At 40.5% G+C, this 20,874-nt stretch overlaps 1 protein-coding gene across 1 annotated transcript in view; it reads right to left on the reverse strand.

Moving 5' to 3' along the window:
* Nucleotides 1-19,267, reverse strand: part of calcrl2 (calcitonin receptor-like 2) — a 28,054-nt gene extending 8,787 nt beyond the window's left edge. The window contains exons 1-5 of the mRNA XM_086214093.1: nucleotides 19,154-19,267; nucleotides 3,736-3,793; nucleotides 3,072-3,246; nucleotides 626-733; nucleotides 384-496 (exon numbers count right to left, since the gene is read on the reverse strand). Coding sequence (XP_086070219.1) covers nucleotides 384-496; nucleotides 626-733; nucleotides 3,072-3,246; nucleotides 3,736-3,793; nucleotides 19,154-19,203 — 504 coding nt within the window. The 5' untranslated portion in view covers nucleotides 19,204-19,267. The remainder of the gene's footprint in view (nucleotides 1-383; nucleotides 497-625; nucleotides 734-3,071; nucleotides 3,247-3,735; nucleotides 3,794-19,153) is intronic.
* Between the last annotated feature and the right edge of the window lie 1,607 nt (nucleotides 19,268-20,874).

The raw sequence follows: 20,874 nt of genomic DNA on the forward strand, positions 1-20,874 counted from the left end.
TAAGCTTTGATCCGTCCTGGTTATACTTTTTATGTTATGTACAGAACCGAAGCTGCAGAGCAGTTACTTGAGCAAAGCACGAGGGACGGGGCTTGTTTGCAGTACACACGCACTGCTGATGATGTCAAAGCAAGTGTCAATTATCACATAGCAACATCTGTCAGCCATCCGTCTGGAGTTGCTGATGTCGGTTCAAATCATATCACTGAATTTGAAGAGAGAAGGAAAAAAATGCATTGATTCTTTTACTGGAAGTTCTCAGCACACAGCAGCAGAAGGGAAACTACAAGAAAAAAGACTTTTACAAGAAGCCAACCAGTAGAGAAACCCAGTCACGACACGCCTGATTTGAACATCATGTGTTACACTTGCATCATGTCCACCTTGAGTTTGTCTTTGGTGTAGATCTGACACTGGGTGTAGTTGGTCCAAACTCTGTTGCTCTCTGGGTGGTGGAACCACTGGCCATCAGGATTACACACTTTGGTTACTTTTTCTGTTGAAGAAATATTTCATTTTATTTTAAGCTGAATATGAAATGATCACTCGGAGACCATTCAGTTGCCCCGTGGGATTATTTATGTGTGTGTGTGTGTGTGTGTGTGTGTGTGTGTTATATCCTCACCTGCAGGGTCAAAGTCATGAAAGTATTCAGGACACATTTGGATGACAGTCCCTGGAGATGAGTCCCCCCAGCACAGCCAACCGTCCCACGTACGGTTGCAGTAATTACCTGCAGAGGGCAGTATGGACACCACAATTCACTCCATCTCAATTCACTCATGCTTAAACATCTTATCAGCTGTGTTTATATGTGAAACTGGCACTGTGTTTTAATTCCCAGACACTTTATATTCTTTACAGATTCTGTTGACGTGTGAGTTTCAGCTACTGAAGTTGAAGTATCATCCTAGCTTACTAGCTAACTAATTAGTTCTTATGCTACTACGTTTAAATCCTAAAAGCAGAAACAGAAACACATTTTTTTGTTTTTGTTTTCAGCTACAGCATCTTTAGGATGGCGAATGTAAAAAGCCACTGTCCATCCATCCATCCATCAATCCATCCATTTTCTACCGCTTATCCTGTTAAGGGTCGCAGGGGGGCCAGAGCCTATCCCAGCAGCCTTGCTGTGAGGTGCTAACCACTGCACCACCGTGCTGCCAAGTCACTGTCCAAAGTCATAACATATGAATTTTCTAAATTTCACAGTCTTACAAATTCAATGCAAAATGGATATATATTTCTGATGCACCCAGCACCCATAAAGCCACAGTTTTAATCCTTTGGGTCCAATTTGCTATGATGGGAAATCGTCTCCCAGCAATATTTTATATCGAAACTCAAAGGCTCTCAGAGAGACCCCAACCAAACCTGACGTAAACAGACTTAATATGACTTAAACTGAGCCAATACGCATAACTTTGGATAGTATATTTTGCTGACAGTACATGTACTTTACTTATAAATGATAAGAATATAACGTGATATATCAATCGTAATAATTATTTTTTGACTAACAAAGGATAATTGGGCTCTACTTTAAATCCCCTTAAAATCTCAACTGAATTAATATGATTTAACATCTAATATCGCATGCACTTTTTAATTATTGTGTGACATTGCCTGATGTCATCTATTAGAAAACTTTCCACAGCATGTGTTCGTAATCCAAGAGAACAGCGTGTTTCATAACGCGATAACTTAAACTTAAAGCTATTGTGAATAGCAACTAAGTTAGTTTTTTTTAATTCTTTTTTTACTTTGTTATTTTGTTGTTGCTGTTGTTTTTATCTCCCTGATTTACTTCTCTTTCTTGAAGTGGGTGAGGGACAGGGGTAACGACCATGTTTGTTTGATTCTTGTATGACATTATTTGATTATTAATATCAATAAAAAAATATCTGATCACAAAACTGTTAATACAATATCTGAGTTTCTTTTATATAAGGACACACACACACACACACATATATATATATATACACACACAAAACAAATTGTGTTGTGCTACAGTTGGTTGTACTACGTGTGCACCGAGTGTCTCACCACTGCCACCTGTGTCAACAATACACGGAAACCTGGAGGTACCAGGTTTCATAGTGTTGGGAAGCTGAGCACAAAATAACATTTCAAAGGCAGTGTGGTGGTGAACAAGAGTAACAGGCTCTGCCACTGAGACAAAGGCCAAGTTTCCTTTCTTTCAGACTCACATCCTCTCTCTCTCTCCCTCTCTGTCTGTTAATGTGTACACACACTGGGAACTGTTAATAGACAGAACCACTACGAACGCTCCTATGTAAAGCCTCATCTAGTTGAAACATTGTTAGCACTTGCTGTATTTAATAAGATGTTTAGTATTTTTCCATCACAAATATGAAACCCGCTGGGGTCATACTGTGTCAATGCTCACAAGAACCCGGCGCTATGCTAGTTAGCAGCTCTGCGTGGCTGTATTTAGATACACCAGATACTAATGTTAGCTTGCTAGCGCGTAATGTACGCCTTCCATGGAAACCATTTCCAGAGCCAGTCTGCACCTGCTAAACCCATAAGAGAGAGAAAGTCAGTGGCTTTGAATATCTGTGCCTCTGGGTCAGTTCAGAACATTCATCTAGAAACTCCTAGATTCTATCCAGCTCACACTTCAGTAAGCATCTGTGTCGATAACAAGCGCCAGTCATAGTAGCAACATCAAGCTTACTTTGAGGAAAAACTCTGTCACATCTCATCTCACCCATACAAACATCAACTTTCTCGTAAACCAACACAGCAGCAGGGTGCAGCCTCGCCCCTCGCCCCTGCAGCTCCGGAAAACTCCCATGTTTACCCTTCGTTGGCTGTCATCGTCTCTGCATGTTCCTCTGGAACACAAGCCTCCCCCACAGAAAACTACAGCTACTAATTTTTTTGATATCTGTAAAAAATATTAAAAAGTCATGACTCATCCCTATTTTTTTTCCCTAGAGCTAAAATAAACTAAATGTGTTGATAACTCAAGAAGAGATGACAAAGCCAGCTGGATGGTTAATATTTGCTGATAAACTGAGCAGCGAGTGTGATGCTCTCACCTTCCTCCGTACGTGGCGGATCATGGATTATCTTTAAGTAGCACTCAAACTGAGCGGCTAGGATCTGGTGTTCAGACATTCTGAGTGCATTGGCATTGCCACTGTAATTCTTCAATTGATCCTCCTCCGTGATCTCAACAGCCAACAATGACCCCACATCCTCAGACTGGGAGACCTACAGAAATGTTACACCAAATGTTTTAGAGATACTGCAACGATATTTTACACAGACTTTAGTATCCCAAATGTGAATTTTGATCATAGTTTGGATGTGATGTTTACATGGAACATAGAGAAATCTGTTTTACAGAGAAATCACGTTACGCAAACTAGACAGTTTAAAATCGACTGCTAAATGAGATAGCGTCTCTGTTGGACCATATATACAGTACACGCCAGAGGCATCGCAGAACATCGGGTGTCAAAAATACAGGATGAGGGCTTATCCGGGTTTCAGAAATCAGTGAATGATAATCACGTTCACAAACTTCAATCACTGAACCATAACGGGATACTTAAGTCCATGTAAATACAGTCAATTCCAAAGAATTTTTGCAGTGTTAATTCAGTTTTATATGCCATTCCATTAGATTGAAACACAACATGCATAACAACTACTTTGTGAAAACAAAAGTTATGCAACCTACACAGTCTGTGTACTTACCTCTGAGCCCAGAGCCAGTGCAACTATTAGTGAGATGGTTATGGACCTCCACATGTCACTACAGGGGCAGAGAGAACAATTGGTAAGAGAAGCCATTATTTATTCCATTAGCATACAGTCAAAATGAAGTGAAGTACTGTGAAAAAAAAATTGCAATACATATTCTGGAATAGATTTTACCGTGCAGCACTAATTAAGGTGCAGGGTCATTTTAAATTAAGCTGTTGCCACTTGTGTGATAACTAGAGATTTCCCTAAATTGAGAAATGTGTGTGTGTGTGTGTGTGTGTGTGTGTGTGTGTGTGTGAGCACGCATTGTGTTCATATATGCTTATGTGTGTTTTCTCATCTATCAAGACAGGAAGTTCATGCTCCGACAGTCATTAGTCCCTGCTGTCTTCTCAGGGTCAGAGAGGCAGTCGTGTGTTTATTGTTACCCCTGGGCAAAAGGGCAGCGAGTTCCCTTGAGTCTTTTACCAATAGTGAGCCAACAATAGTGACAGGGAAAATAGCATGGAGAGAGAGAGAGGAGAGAGAGAGAGAGAGAGAGAGAGAGAGAGAGAGAGAGAGAGAGAGAGAGAGAGAGAGAGAGAGAAGTGTGAAAAACCGATAAAGTGTTTCTTAAAGACTTCCCTCCTTGAGGGAGGGAGGAAACGAGGCACAGGAGCAATATTTGTGACTTCGTTAGTTAAAAAGGAACAGGCTTACTTTCAGGGTGGGACACAATTGATGTTGCATCTCGCTCTGGGAATTCAGTTTGGCAAAAAGACCCCTGACCATGTTTGCTTTTACTGCATTCGGATTTTAAAATCAAGCTCATGCTAAGAAGCTCATCCTTGATCCCAAGACTGACCAAAAAAAAAAAGTAAGAATACGATGAAGAAAGATGATGCTATAATAGAGAAAAAGAAATGTGAGAATCTGAAGGGTTTTGGGAAATAGTGTTCTGTCTTTCTTTTCAATTCGTTCTACCTTCGAACCATTGTGTTGTGATTTGTGCAGTTTTTTATTGCTCTTCTTTTTTGTCTGGTGCTCTGGTGTTAATTCCTGTTGTATTTTGAAATGACTTTTCCCCTTGTGTCTTGTCTTTATTTGCTTTACACTTCCTGTCTGTTTCCCTCCTTTTTGGAATCTTCCACCTGCTTGGTGTCAGTTCATTAGTCTTGAATTGATCTGGTTCTTGTTGCATTAGTAGAGTCAGTATTCAAGTTCAGTTAGTAGATCAGTAGTCCACAGTTAAAAATGCTCACGGTCCAGCTGGGACCGGGACACTTTTTTCGAAATTTAAATTACCGGGCTCACATTCAGGGAATAAAAGCACTTTTTCGAAGCATAACTCCAACAGAAATCAATTAACTTGTCAGCAGAGTTGCCTGTGTGAGCCCACCGGCGACGCTACCAGACAATAAAACATCTAACGCTACGTTGACAACACTTCTACAGCCAATTTGCTGCCAGCTCAGACTCACGACAATGCATTAAAAATGTAAAAAGCATCGGCAGTGTGCCGCGTTCCTGATGTCCTGATTTTTTTCCCCTGGGCCATCAGGACTGCCAACATCCACAAACACAGTTAAATACACACACACAACTGTCTTGACCCCCCAATCCCCACCCCACCCCATCAACAACCATCAAACTACCTCATCCTGTACTGCACCTTAATTTGTTCTCAGCACTTTGTAATCTCCTTTTTGCATCTTTCACTTTTTTTTTATTTACATCTTACTCATTTCTATCGTTTCTGTTTTTACTGTTCTTACATTGTTTATTGTTATTTATTGTATCTTTTCTTTTGTATCTGCAATTTGTGGAGCACGGTGGCTCTGGAAGAGCGCTCTTTTTAACAATTTTCACTGTACCCCCCTGTACAGCGACAATAAAATGATTCTGATTCTGATGTCATCACATCAGACAGTCGCCGTTGATTGTTCTTCAACCTAAATTCTACCATCTTAACAGAGTTCGTCAGCATCTCTCCCTAACTTTTGAAGTTATCCTGCAGACAGACAGACAGAAAATTAAACTCCGGTGGCGTCATCAGCAACTAGGTGCGGACACAAGGGCAACATCAGCCAATTAATTAGCCAGGTAACTTTTAAGGGTATATAAATCCCATTTGAAGGTTGCTGCCTTCAGCTCCCTCGATGTGCACATTGCAAGACAGCCCAGATTCATGTCTTAAAAATAAGTACAGCCAGGGTTTTGCGCAGTGATTCTGTGATTTTTCGCACGGCTTCTTGGAAGGAGGTGCCGAAGCCTGAGGCGACTAGGAAGGAAAGCATAACCAGACCCTAACACTGACCGCACCAGATATGTTTTATCAGGTCAGTGACATCTGAGCTAGGAGTACAACAGTGTTTCCCACATTCAAAACAATTAACGCAGATACAAGTGTGTGTTTTTCACGCCATCGTCCTCTCTGCACTCTTACACACTGGGTGATGACATGTGGCGTAGCATACCAGCGATGTCCTTTGAATTGGAAACACTTCATTTATACCTCTGTAAAGGTTTTAAATCTTTACAGAACAAGACAAAACGATACTCGTGTGATTTTTAATTTTTTTTTTTTAGCACAACACAATAAAAGAATAAGAATTTGAAGACGTTCATTCATCTTAAAGTCATTTAAAAGCAAATCCACAAATCATTAATGTCCATCATTTACATTTCAGTTCCATTCAATAGAAACCAAACAATGAAGCCTGCGTATCTGCTATGGAGCTGCCTCTGGTAATGTGTTGTTCCTAAATGGGACTCATAAATTCAAGGACACACACTTGCACATTATAAACTCCCAAGCGAGGCTGTACTGCCATTGTCACCAATAAACCCAGTGTGTACAATCTGTGTGAACTGCAGCCGAGCGCTGGGGCTTTATTCCTGGTAACAATACACACTCTCACTTCCTTTATAAGCGTCTGACGTCTTTGGGAGCGTTTAAATCATAAATCATGTGATTTAAAAAGCAAACAAGTGCACCGACAATAACTTGCACAAAGTGTAAATTTAATTCAAATTCAAACTGGGGTTATATTTGAATTTGTCAATAGATTAAATTCCCTTACATACATTGATTTTTTTTCGACATTTCTTCGTGTGTGTGTGTGTGTGTGTGTGTGTGTGTGTGTGTGTGTGTGTGTGTGTGTCTTAGGGCTGCACAATCTTTTAACTTAAAGAGGTTCACAATAGATCTCGGTAGCAAGGAGTTAGCCACCACTGCTTCATGTCTATAAGACAAAATTAAGGGCAAAAAAAGTCCAGAAGAGTGTAAAATAATGCGTAATCACATTTAACCAATGATACCCAATGCGTGTGTTTGATTTGTCGTAAAAGAAATAAATTCCTCCGCATGTCAGAGTTCATTTGATCTCGTTACTTTTTCAGGAGGCAGCGGTCATGAATATGAAGAGGAGAGTCCAAATTCTTGCGATTCTTGTTTTCCTCTCATTGTTGCATGTCTTCTCCTCCTTCCCTTCCTTCCTTCCTTCCTCTCCTTCTCCTCTTGTTTCTACTCTCCTACAGTCGCATCTATCAACATTTATCGCGTTCCCTAGTCAGTGTGAGTCTCATTTGTATTCCAGCCCATCTGGTTTTCATTAAAGGCACATGAGGATCGTAGGAGACACTCCTGTTGTTCAGCTCAGCCGTATTAACTCACAAGCACACACACACACACACACACACACACACACACACACACACACACACACACAAACACACAAAAATCACCTCATAAATAGTTGTATCCTCATGGACTAACAGTGAACCATTTTAAATCAGGGAGGAGGAGATTTAATTCAACCCCTTTTCATGTGGGAACACAACTTTTTAAAATGGTAAAACCTTGATAATCAGGAAAAAAAATTTAATATATTTGACATAAACACTCGTGCAACAGATCTTTATAGTTTGATGTTCCGTCGTTTTTATGTCGTTGTTATGTGAATCCACAAAAAGACAAAGCAAGAAATACATTTCTGTACCAACTATCATCTACGTATCAAAATTCGGACATCTCCTTTTTCTTTTTGCAACACAGCTACATTTACATGCAATCAATATTCCACTATTATTTTGTTTTATTACTTTTTTACTCTTAGCAAATGTAGAACATCTCGCATGTCCCAAAAATGCAATCCAAACAATGTTCTTCAATCCTGACTAGTATTGGCGGATTCCATATCTTCATTGGAAAAATCTAAATTCTGAGAGAGCCATTGTCAGTTTTATTCATTTAATGGGTTTTGTTGACACTGACAAACAATATTTCTCCTCTCACACCATCACCCCTCTGTAACCAGCTTCCACTGGATGGCTAAGTGCTCCACAACCCTCCCATTTTATCCATGCCTCTTGTCATGCTGTATATGGTTGCCTCTAAAAGTTCACTTGATTAATAAGTCATGATTTTTATAATATCAAAATTAAACAAGGGTTCAGGGAAGGTTACATAGAGAGCATCTGGTAAATCATGTATTCCCCCATGGGGGGGGGGGGGGGGGCAGAGGTAAGAAATGCCCCTTTTATGGGAAGAAACCTATTATTTACAACAGCAGAGGAGGAGGGAACTACAAGTAATCTGTCAATAGCCAAGTGCATTCCTATAACTAAGCCCTGATTTCTGTCTCTGGCGTGATGAACCGAACATCTGAGATCAGTCATTGTCAAACTGGAATGTGTGGTTAGCTTGTCCAAGCCATGAGCACACCAAAGGGACTCGCATTCATAACACTACAGGAGAGAAAAATGACTTGTCAGAGAATTCTCAGGAACTGGTCCGTTGTTCCGAACACACTAAGAATGACTTGGTTTTCTTTCTATAAACACACACACCAGTGACAGCTTTAATTATACGAACATCCTCAGCCCACATCTATCATGTCGGTCTCTCTAGCAGGTGCTGAAAACAAGCACTGAAGTATCATGATGAGGACTGGAAGCGCTGTGGCAGCGTCTCTTGGCAACCAAAGCGCTCAAGACAAGTGCTTTTTTCTGATGAATGTGTCCCATTTCATGCGTGAATCGCAGACCTTAGTTTTAAAGAAATACACACAGAACCTAAAATCACTGTGAAATTGATGTATAGAAATGAAAAAAAAAAAACACTTCTTATTCCTCCATCTATTCCTATAATTAAGCTGGAGTATTTTACTTACAGACAAAAAAACAAAAACCTTGGACTCATACACAGGACAAGAGAATATCTGTGGTATTCTGGATGACTTTCACAGAGTAGACTACAGAGATTTCTTTTTCATGATAAAAACAAGTGAGGAGAGTGTTTCTAGTTGTTCCCCTGTGTTTGTGCTTGAACGCTGTGCATTTGTTAAGAAATAAAATATGCACGATGACATATTTTATCTGATAAAAGAAGGAATGGATTCTCTTTGACTCTTCCTGGGGGACACCAGGATGTAGAATGACAGATGAGCCACTGGTGGCAACAGAAAACAAAGTGGGAGAATATCAGTAATATAGAATGCTTTCCTAGTTCAGGGATAAAAGCGCAAAATCATGAAATATGGTTTGGCAAACATTCCACTCTTTCATCAGTCCAGGATATTTACAGTATCTGTCTTTGTTGTTGTTAGAACCTTCCTCCTTCTTTTAATCACGTAATGATCTCCTACATTTACCAGAATGCCTTTGGAAAACATCAAAGGAATGTCATATATCCCATAACACAAGACGAGTGGATGTGAAAGTGGACAGACCTGCAGAAAAGTAATTTACAGTGGCGGGAAATGAGAGAGAGGAAACACAAAATATATCACAACAAACAAGTTCGCCAGTGCCAAATGGCGTCCCTGTTGAGCAGCTGACTGTCTTTGTCTGTCTATTCAGTGTTGTTCAACCCGCAGCTCTCCATAAATACTGCAGGAGAACATGCACCTAGAGCAGTAGTTGCTAAAATTTTTAAGGTCATGCAACAGTCTGTTGTGTTCCCATCCTACCTCCACCGATAGCACTAGCGCCACCAGTGGCTAGGCTAGCACCGCTACCATTAAGGCTAGCTCTAGCAGACCCAGCACTGGAAACCACCAGTATAGGAGAAAACAGGACAGTTGAAGACTGAATTTTCCATCTATTGGCCCTTAACATACTTCAGTGTGTATGGCTTTTTTTTTCTTTTTTTAAATGTTGATCCCCTTGACAAAATCTGTTTTAGAAAACAACTCCCCTCCTTAATCCTCGCAACCACAATCACACTGCTCTCATGGGGGTCATGGGTCACCAGATGGGAAATTCAAATATTGTTGTTGTCTTATCCCAGATCTATGTTTACTGGCCCCTGCGCTCAGTCAAATAGACTGCAGATGTTGCATGACGTAAACAGAGTTTTGCCCTGAACCTAGAGGACAAAATTGCCAAAGTTAGGAACAGCAGTCATAAATATCAATTTATATTATATTCATATACACCTCAATTCCCAGGCACACTTTTGAGACTCTGCAAGCAGTCTTAAAGGAACACATGTATTTTTGGGGGGCTACACACTTATTTGTTGTCCTCCACTTGAGTCACACAAGATGGATACCTTTCTCTCCTCTGGGGTTGCTTTTGTGAGATAAGACCCCCAGATAATGCTAGTTAGCTTAGTGCAATGAACAGTAACGGATGGTAAGTGTTAGCAAAGCTCCAAAAGTTGTTGTGCATGAAAGCAGAAATTGAAAGCAAGTGCCTCATTATTGTACTCCATTTGATATAAATTGTCCATGTACATTGAGAACAAAGCATTTATGTACTTAAGGAGGAGAAACAAAGAGAAAATGGAATGCTATACTGAAATTATGTCCTTTTAACATGAACAAATGAATACTAGATCTGAATTCCATTCAATTTTCCAGGTGTTTTCCACATGAACCTCTTCATTTTTTGGATTAATTTCTCAGTCTAAACTGACAGAAAATAATAATTTGTGTCATCCAAAGTCTAGTGTTTGTTTAGTGAGAGAAACAGTATAAATCCCAAATATGTGCACCATCAAAGAATATGAATAAATTAAATATTCACATTCGGAAGCCTGAAATCAATTGCTGTATCACCAGAAAAAAAGTAATTATTTATATTTACTGATAGATCCAAACAACTGTGTGAGCTTTTAAACATAGCCTGTACATGAGTGGAAGAAGAATCTTTTACTGAGATAAAACAATGCTAAAAAATATATTAAATTTAAACTGCTGGATTATTATCAGCAAAAAGTTTTGCAGTCATGGCCGATATTCATTTATGCTTTGGGGTTTTCCTTCTTCTTTTCTTTTAGAACGATTGGATAATTTTACAATATGACCCTTATATTATTATTACGCAACCAGTAAATTCCTGAGGGGGGTAATAACCGCTAACAGGTTTTTATGTATAATCATAATGAAAAAGAGAAAATGTTGAATTTTATCCCATTAAAAAAGTGCAACATTTCCATCTGGAAAAAACAAAAAAATAGAAATGAGTAGTAAATTTAAATACATACATAAAAACACGCGCACACACACACACACACACACACACACACACACACACACACACACACACACATATATATATATATATATATATATATACACACATACATACATATATACACACATACATATATATATACATATATATATATATATATATATATATATATATATATATATATATATATGCTGATTATGTTTATCATCTACTCAGTGACACCCATGAAGTTCAGTTGGAATTGGTTTAATATCTTTTTAGCCTGATAAAATTGTGTGTAAACTGTCTCGTTTCCAGTTGCCAGTAGATGACCTTTCTGTTTTCCCCTCCTAGTGTGTCACATTACTCTTTGTCACTGTCAGCGCCGCTGTGAGATGCCTCCGTCGATTAATATATTACCAGTAAACTGTTTTTGGTAGGTTGTTGACCCAACAGCCGAATGTAATTCTCAGAGCTAATCCCCTTTAAAGCCTCCAGGCCTGAGGAATCTCAGACAGCCACTTTCAGTTGAGAGGAAAACACTGACTACTTTCAAAAGAAAATTAACTTGCTGTGATTCTTAACGCACAACAAATAATTTTGTCTATAATCTATAGGGTTAATCTAAGGAAAAAATAAGGTTTATTAAGAGAAACTATGGTGTTCTCTTTAGCCAAAACAAGGTGTATACCTCTTGGTTGTGCTATATAGCCTAGTTATATCTATCTTTTAACAAAAAAAAAATGTCGTAGTTAGTTTTGCCCTGTGGTAAACAGTGTTGGTTACAAATATTTTTCAAGTTTTGTGTCAAGGTTTTGTTTGAAGTAATAGGTTGTAGAAAGGGACAACCCTAGTTAGCGTGCACCATTAGTGTATCCGTGCTACATGTAGCCTGGAGACGGTGTAACAATAAGGTGTTGTTGTGGTCATTCTGGTTTAACTTCACCATGATGGGAAGGTTGCATCTGTGTTAAAAGGGTTTGAGCCCAGCATCAAATCAGAAAGGGGAGAAAATTAGTGGTCATCACTGCTAGTCAGACGTGGTGCCAATAAACACCTGTGATAACTGCTGACTCATTTGACCAGCTGACGGTTGTAGCCAGATGTTAGCTTGGAACCTCTTTCTTTGCTACATCGCTGTTAATTACAACCAAAACGCTCTCAGGCATTGTTATTAACAACAGTTTTGTTTCAAGGAAAGACAAGACTGCTGGGGGGCACACAGTGGGCCAGGTGTAAGGAAGAGAGTGCAGGTTGGAGTGAGCTAGAAGCACATAGCAAGAGGCTAACATGTTTCACAAGAGGGAGACAAGCAACTGGTACAGCTGCCAAAGCACAACTGGGCATCAGTGCTGTTGGTAGTGAGTTATTTGATTGAAGAAGAAAACCACATTACTTTTTCAACAGATTACACACATCATGGCATGCTATCGCTGTATGCTAACTAGAGGCCACCCTCCTTACACATTTAGTGAGTTGTACCAGGGGCTGCATTCATTAAATCAGGGGTCACCAATGTGGTGCCCGTGGGCACCGGGTCGCCCGCAAGGACCACGAGTCGCCCGCGGGCCTGTTCTAAAAATAGCTCACCAGAGTGCCACTCACCAGTGAGCTGCATCTAATTTTTTGTTTCTATTTTTTAATCACACTTGCATTGGTGTGAATTTGAAAATGACAACAGGCCTGTCCTAGATTTATCTATGTATAAAAACCAAATTTTGTATGTATACAATCTCTATATGTGTGTCAAAACGGTAGCCCTTCGCATTAATTGGTACCCAAGGAGCAGCTCTCCGCTTCATAAAGGTTGGTGACCCCTGCATTAAATCATCTGCCATGGAGGGCACTGACAGAAGCATTGACAAGAAATACAGCGCAAAATAACGCAATGAGTTGATAGCTGGATTCCCCGCATTTAAAAATCCCATGACCAATTTCAAATGGCTGCAATATCCAGGGACCAGTAAAATGTGTGTGTCTCAATCCCTGCTGTTTATTTGTATTTCAGCCGGGGATCTGGGGGACGGCAGTGAGATGACACAAACCCCAAGAGTGTGCACACATGTATGTATTTCTGTGTGAGAAGACGGAGGAAGGATGAAGGTTGAGGAGGACGCTATAATCTTCCTCTGTCATCCTGCAACCACTTCCTCCCTTCACTCGCCTCGCCACATCTAAACAGCTCAACAGGATAAAAATAAGCCATTGTTACAAGTACACAAAGGGACATGGGAAAGGCTTTTATAGTCAGAGGGGAGAGCAGAGAGTTTTGGTGTTGTTGTTTTTTTTATAAATGACAGAATTAATTAAAAAATCTGAAGATGGTGTATGTCTCTACAATCGCTGTAATACAGTATGTATACCCAATAGGGTTCATAATCATCAAACCAAATAGGCACATATCCCTCAAAAGTTCCCACAAATAAGAATCTGCTTTTGAACACCCCACCACATAAAAGCAGCAAAAGAAGACATAGATTAGATGGATGTGTTACATTTAGGTGTCCCGCTAAACCTCAGGTCCCAACACCAAAACACCAACACACGGGGCCTTTCAGCACATCCAAAAGTCTGCTGTCAATTCTGGAAGACAGATGTTCAGGAAAAAACTCACTTTGAAAGCAACTGCAGTTTAAATTCAACTCTACACAAATATATATTTGTGTATAAGAGCCACAACATACTGTAAACACACTGTGAAACAAGAACCAAGAGCTGAAAGAGGTTAAAATGCATGAGAGCACACACACACACACACACACACACACACACACACACACACACACACACACACACACACACACACACACACATCGGAGTACCTGGAGAATCCCAAAAAATTGCAGCCATATTTTTTTTTTTTAGCTTGATGCTAATGAGGACCAAAAATAAGAGCAACCAAACGATCAAAAAACGTTCGTTTAGAAACTCGAAAGTGCATCGTCAGGTATAATCCACGTCGACTTTGTCCATGCTCATTTATCGGCAAACACTTTGATTTGAACTAAATAAAAACTAGAATACTTTGCAGCAGCCATGAAACGAGTCCATCTGCTTCCAACACATCCAGACATGGACAACTGCAGCTCTTCTGGAGGCATCAACAGTTTTCTTCAATATGATATTTTCTCTTTTGGATTTTGATGATAGCGGTTCAGAGCGCTGCCAACGTGACTGTCTAAAAGTCTCCCTGATAGCGTCACGTAATTTTCATGCTCATCACAGCACTCAGCAGCTCCTTTGCCCTATAAGGACGTATCACCACTCATTGTATGTTTCAGCGCTTCTTTCTTAAGGTTTTTTTTTTCCTTTAATTTGTCACCCGTCTGTATGAAACTAACAAAACACAGAGCCAACCGCCACTCAACACACAAGATCTTCTTATGTAATGACCACAAGGAGGTTCAGTTACAGGTCAAACAGGGCATTTGAACCTGCAGCCATGTGTGTGTGTGAGTGTGTGTGTATGTGTGTGTGTGTGTGGGGGGGGGGGCTGGGTGAGACGAAATAAACTCCACTTTCAAAGAACTTCGGGGGGAGACATACATGTGTGGCATACGACTATACACCTTGTATTTTAGGACTGTTTTCTACTATGAATGACTGCACATTTTTTCTGTCTTTTACAGTCGAGTGTTTGTGTTCCCTCTTAACAATGTCTGATCCTGTAAATCACTCCTCAGAGCCAGAACACCAGCAGCTCTGGGATTTACATCAACTGAGCTGTCCATGAATGAGTGGACTTGGTCATTTTCCCATAGCTGAAACCAAAAATAGCTACTCCATTTTACATGCCATGGTGTGTCTTTTGAATTGTCTTTGCTATTCGTTTTTTTTTGGGGGGGGGGGGGGGGTTTGTCCCCAGGTCTGTAAAAGCAGCACCGGCAGTGTAGAGAAGAAACTGGAGCACTGCTTGGCCACACATGATGGTCAAACCATGCTATGACCCCCTTCCTATCTCTTTAACTCCATCCAACCACACTTGTGCTTTCCAACCAGACAGATGACTCCTGATGGCTGCAGGCTGTGGTGAGAAGCATACCCATCACCAATATAGTGGTAACCCCCGTAGACCTTAGCTGTCTCCCCTTCTTGTCACATAGCGCGGAAGCCAGCACGCCCTGACACCGTTCTCAGATATGGTCAGTCTGACACTGCATTCACCAAAACATCTATCTGCTATGACATGGATTCTTTTCTCAGCTCTCTCTTTTTCTCAGTGAGGTCTTCCCCCAGTTTCCCCTCATAAAACCAGTTTCTTTCTCTCTGTACTCTGTCTCTCTTCCACATGACTTCATTATAAAAACCGGATGCATTTCATAACTGGTCATCAGTTAAGGTTACTTTCTTTCTTTTTTTACATTTTAAAGGAATATTCTCCTTTCCAGAGCCAGACAAGAACATAGATATCCTGCTGTCCTCTGGCATTAGAGCTACACAGACTACCAGCTGACCGCAAGTTAGCTTAGCAGAATGAAAGGTAGCGAATGGCAGGTGTTAACATGACTCCTTCAACAGTCATCAAACACACGTTTTTTCCCCCCAAAAACAGTTAATTCATTATGAAATAAATTGACATTATAAGATATTGTCATTTTTGGTAAGGACACATAGCTGGAGTTACTTTACTTAAAAAACTTGATGGCCCCACTATGGCCTTGACCAACAAAACCAAACTTTAGTTGACCACGAGAAGATTGTGATTAGGAGGATTACTTCTGGAAAAATCAAGATCCTCAACCTGATCTATTGGAACCAAAATATACAAAGGAGCAACTATAAATTTTGGAAACTGAGCTAACAAGACAGAGTTAAGCTAGCCTGCCCATTTACCACCATTCCTTGCACTATAGCTAACTAGCAGTTAGCCAGTCTTAATACGTGCACAGAGCAGAGAAGGGTTCTTGTCAGGCTCTGGGAAGGATGACAAATAAGCAAATTTCCTAAAAAGTTGCGGTGTTTCTTTAAATACTTTGAATCCTACACGTTGTTGTTTGTGAGGGCTGATATCATGATGACAGTTCTGTATTTAATTCCTCTGTGTATCATATGGACAAAAATCTCATAATTAGAATTTAAGTGTAGCATCGTAATTTTGTAAAATGCAAAATGATAGCGCTACTACAACCTCTGCACCGCTGTAACAGTGACTTCCAGTATGTCGGGTCTGTTCAGGACTGGCATTAACGTGGCCTTTTGGCTGATTCAGTCGCTGACGGACAGCTTTAAGTACGCGTTAATGCACACAAGCTGCAATTCACATCCGGCGACTCAGACCACATTCAGAGGTGGTCTGGGCCACAGTCTTTTAGGAGCATATATGTGATTGTGTCTTTGGAATTTTAGGAATGCTCAATGCACCAAGGAACAGTATGGACTTCTACCGCTGCAATTTACAGCAGAAAGAGCACTAGAGCAGCGGTGCATGCTGCTCCAAAACAACTTATGTGGTCTTAGCAAAGCTGACTGAGGATCATTTGCAAAAAAACAGAGAAGTGAAGCAGGATCTGATCACTCGCAGTAACTTGAGAACGCATGTTAAAGCCAGGTCTGAACAGGGCCTCAGTTATCCTCCGCTGAGTCTAAAATAAGAACACGGTTTTTTTCAGGTGCTTGGAAGGGGGGGGGGGGTCAGGGGGAGGGGCTTGTTTGTGTTATGAAAGAGGGCAGTGGTGGCAAACGAGTGGGGAGGGATGGGGATCAAAGTAGCAGCCAAAACACCTATTAATACATGGATAGCTGTCTGGCTGCTCTGGTCAAAGACACGCTACACGGTGGAAGGTGAAAGCTTTACACACACACACACACACACACACATTGATACCCAGTCGGACTGTAGAGAGAGTTCAGGAATTATTCAGAGGTATTCAAAAGTCAAGTTGGAGTGAGATCAATGTACAGGGTGTCAGGATTACAACTTGGAAACAGTCAGTGGAGGGGGAAACTGGTACCCCTGTAGACACTCAAATGGAGCCAATTATAGATGGAACAACACACAAAGCAAACATGGAAACTAATGGAAAAGCTGCTCATATTTTGCACAGGCAAGTTAGGACACATTTGATAGTCCTTGCAGTCTCTAAACTAACATCCCCTATGGACATTTACCAGCAGCCCAGACCCAAAGAGTGGCTTAGGAAAACAGAAATAAATACCCCCCAAAAACAGCTTACTTGTTATAGAGGTACAACTCTGCAGGACTTACTAGTATTTGCTATTTGAAGCCATGTAAATGTCCATGAAAACCTTTGGACAAATGCAATTCATCAAGGAAAGCAACAGGCACATCCAGCCTGTGAGGGAACATTCTCCATCCATACCGTCATTTACTTTGCACTAATTTACTCCTCAGCATCAAGTGTTAAAGTCAAATTAGCCTCTACGAATCCAGCTACTTTGTTCAATGAACTTGCACTGTTCCATAAAAACTGCAACGCAACACACCAAAGTTGTTGAGACATACAAAGCTACTGCATCTCCAAAAAATAAAGAAAGAAAAAAAAATCCTCGATAGCTACTGCATCACAGACCAACGTCGCAGGTCCTACTTACAGCTCCCCTCGCTAACTGATATGGCAACAATCTGTTAGCAAGCACGCGAGTGAGCAACATACAAATGCAAAAATGGCAACATTTGCATGCATTAGTATGGTCTATCATAGCTTTTTCCAACATTATTTTTTTGTGATTAGCTCCCCACCCACACTGATTATTTTTGGTTTATCATTATGATTATCATTGGTAACTGAGACGCCTCCATTATAGATTCATCATGGTCAACTAATGGTTTATTCCAGCAGAATTTGGAAATGAAACTCAGGAATCAGATTCTCCTGTATCACTTTGATAAAGTATCATTTTTAGCGCTATTGTGTCCACTTTGTTACTTTAAATCAGTCATATAAACAGTACCGTACATCTCCCATGTGTAGATGTGTCGCTGCGATGTTTCTATGAGTGAAATAACCCACTGTGTATGTTGTATGTTCGCCACTTGTTTTGTGACCATTGAGACTTTTTTTTCCCAACAACCTCTCTCCATTAATTGTACTGGTCTATTCTGGTGAACCTTCAAGTTACGGTATGACAGGAAGAACGTGAACCTCAAACTCATGTGAATGACTGGAATCACCATCAGAATCCAGTATATGACTGCATCTCGATGGTCACGCCTCTTCCATCCCTTTTCACTGGTGAAAGCCCCAGTCAGAGAGCCCCCCCCCCCCCCCCCGGCCCATCCCCTTCTTGTGAAGGGACAATATTTCAGTCATTTTAGCCCAGTTTATCCAGGAGGTCAAAGGTCAGCTTCAAAGTGATGTCACAATGCTCTTTGAAAACATTTTTCTCGTCAATATTCAGTGCCATCTCAGGAACCTCTTTTCAGAACAATAAATAATTAACTTTTTGTCAAAAAGAACATTTAAGTAACATTTGATTAACTTCTTGCACTACTCTCATGCTGCTGTTGATCAAAGACCAATTACCATCTACTCTCCGAATGATCAGTTCTACTCTATTTCTAATATCTGTTTCGAAGCTACCAAGATATCCACCTGTGGAAGCCGGTAACAAGGCAGCTGAGGGTGTCACCTTCCCTCCCTCTAAACCTGTATTCATCCTCGAAGGTATACCTAACAACCCCATAAAGAAAAAAAAATAATTTAAATGTTTGCATAACAGTGACAAGTTAATGACCTTATTCTGATTTGTTGTGATAAACCTATAATATTCACTTCAGGCAAGCATCAACTGTATTTTACACCTACACTTGATTGTCTCCTGACGTACCTTGTGTTCCTTAAGTGTTATGATATTATTTCACAATCTGTTGCACTGTCATTGTTCCTTCACATGAGGGTCTAGACTCCAAACGGCAACATTCACACAGGGAAATAAGAGACGCCTGGATAACTCTATAAATAGATGTGGACGCCCGAGTTTTGAGTCAAAACAGAGACCATGTGCTTACCTTTTCTTCGACTGAGCTGTCAGACAGACTTTTCCTTCAAATATTCCCATCCCCGGGCAACGAAGTGTCTCATGCTGCCCTGCTGACAACACTGACCAACCCTGAGCGCTCAGCTGGAGCCCGCCGTCACCGCTCGCCTAACATACGTCTTCCTGTTATCCCTTTCAAAGTAAAGTACTTGACTTAAAAAAAATAAAATATAACCAATGAAATTGAGAGACAATTTGACATTTTTTACACATTTCACTTTGAAACGATTGACATGCTCTTAATTTCCAGCCTCAGAAATGTTTTTCTACTCACCTGATAGCTGTCACTCCACCGGTATACAGGAAATACAGCATGGCGTTTGCACGCTTCTTTAACTATGAATCTCACAGTGACCTTTGACCACCAAAATCTTTCCAGGCTATTCTTGATTCCCACTGGATGTTTGTGGCAAATTTATAGAAATTTCCTCAAGCAATATGGCATTCAGGTGCCTCGACCTTTCACCACTGCAATCTTTTCAGTTCATTCTTGATTTTATGTGGACGTTTGTAGCAAATTTGAAGATATTCCCTTGAGGTGTTCCTGGCATATCACACCTTAACAATTCTTGGACAGATATTTTCCATAAATGAGGTGGCAGTAACCTTGACCAATGACCATCAAAATATTTCCAGTTCATGGAGTTCCAGTGGACATTTGTATAAGATTTGAAGCCTTTCCCTTGAGGTATTCTTGAGATACTGCATTAACAAGAACGGGATGGATAGTGACCGCGACCTGGACCTTTGACCCGTGACTATCGGAATCTTTTTTGGTCTTGCCTAAGTCTACTGGACATTTGTAGCAAATTCGGAGACATTCTCTCAACACACACACCCAAAAAATAATGGCTCCCCACCAGTGACAGCTGTTGGACTTTGGGATACCCAGACTGACTGATTCACTTACATCAAGCATCATCACACGGTCCAGAAAAGTTGTTGACCAAAAAAAACCCCAACAACCTCTTAACACTCCCTCTATTTTTCTCTTCTCCTTTTTTGAGTACTTTATTGTAGCGTTTTTTAAAAACACTTCCGGTAAAGTTAAGCTTCACTTCTTTTAACTTGATTTCGGTAACTCCAGGAATTGAATGGATAACTTTTTTTTTTTTTTTGGCTACTGGTGCTCAGTGTTTCATAGTCATGCCAAACAACATTAAAACAAATGACAAAAGACTGTTTCCTTTGTAGTAAAACAAAAACAAAAAAGTGCGACAACTGTTGATCAACTGAGCGATACTGTCTCCGTCAGCCGACATAATATCACTTAAAGAACATGGGGGTTTTAGCTGCCATTGTGTCGCCCATGACAAAAACAATTAAAATCACTTCCATGGAGCTCATTAAAGTTTTTCCTCATAAGCGTTTGATGATAGTATTCGAGGGGGGAAATAACAATCAATTTGTATTATTCGGCAGCCAATTTCCCTTGAAGTACAACAATGCCATCTGTTGTTCATTTTTGGCAGTTGGAGCGGAACATTCACCCTCGTAAATGGACAAGAGAATCAACGGGAGGATACAACGCTTTAAACCGAGAGTTTCGAGAGATCCGAGCAACTTGAATGTCTGCTTAATTTTGCGAATCCATGATGTGTCTATGATAATGTCAATGCTGCCTGGCGCTGCCGCTGTCGTGCTCAAACTATGGTCCAATCAGAGCGCGCAGGGGGGAGGGCTTATGCCCCG

Source organism: Aulostomus chinensis, chromosome 9 (genome assembly GCF_037954235.1).
Source record: "Aulostomus chinensis isolate RoL2024-O1b breed Wild chromosome 9, RoL_Achi_v1.0, whole genome shotgun sequence".
Classification (NCBI taxonomy): domain Eukaryota; kingdom Metazoa; phylum Chordata; class Actinopteri; order Syngnathiformes; family Aulostomidae; genus Aulostomus; species Aulostomus chinensis.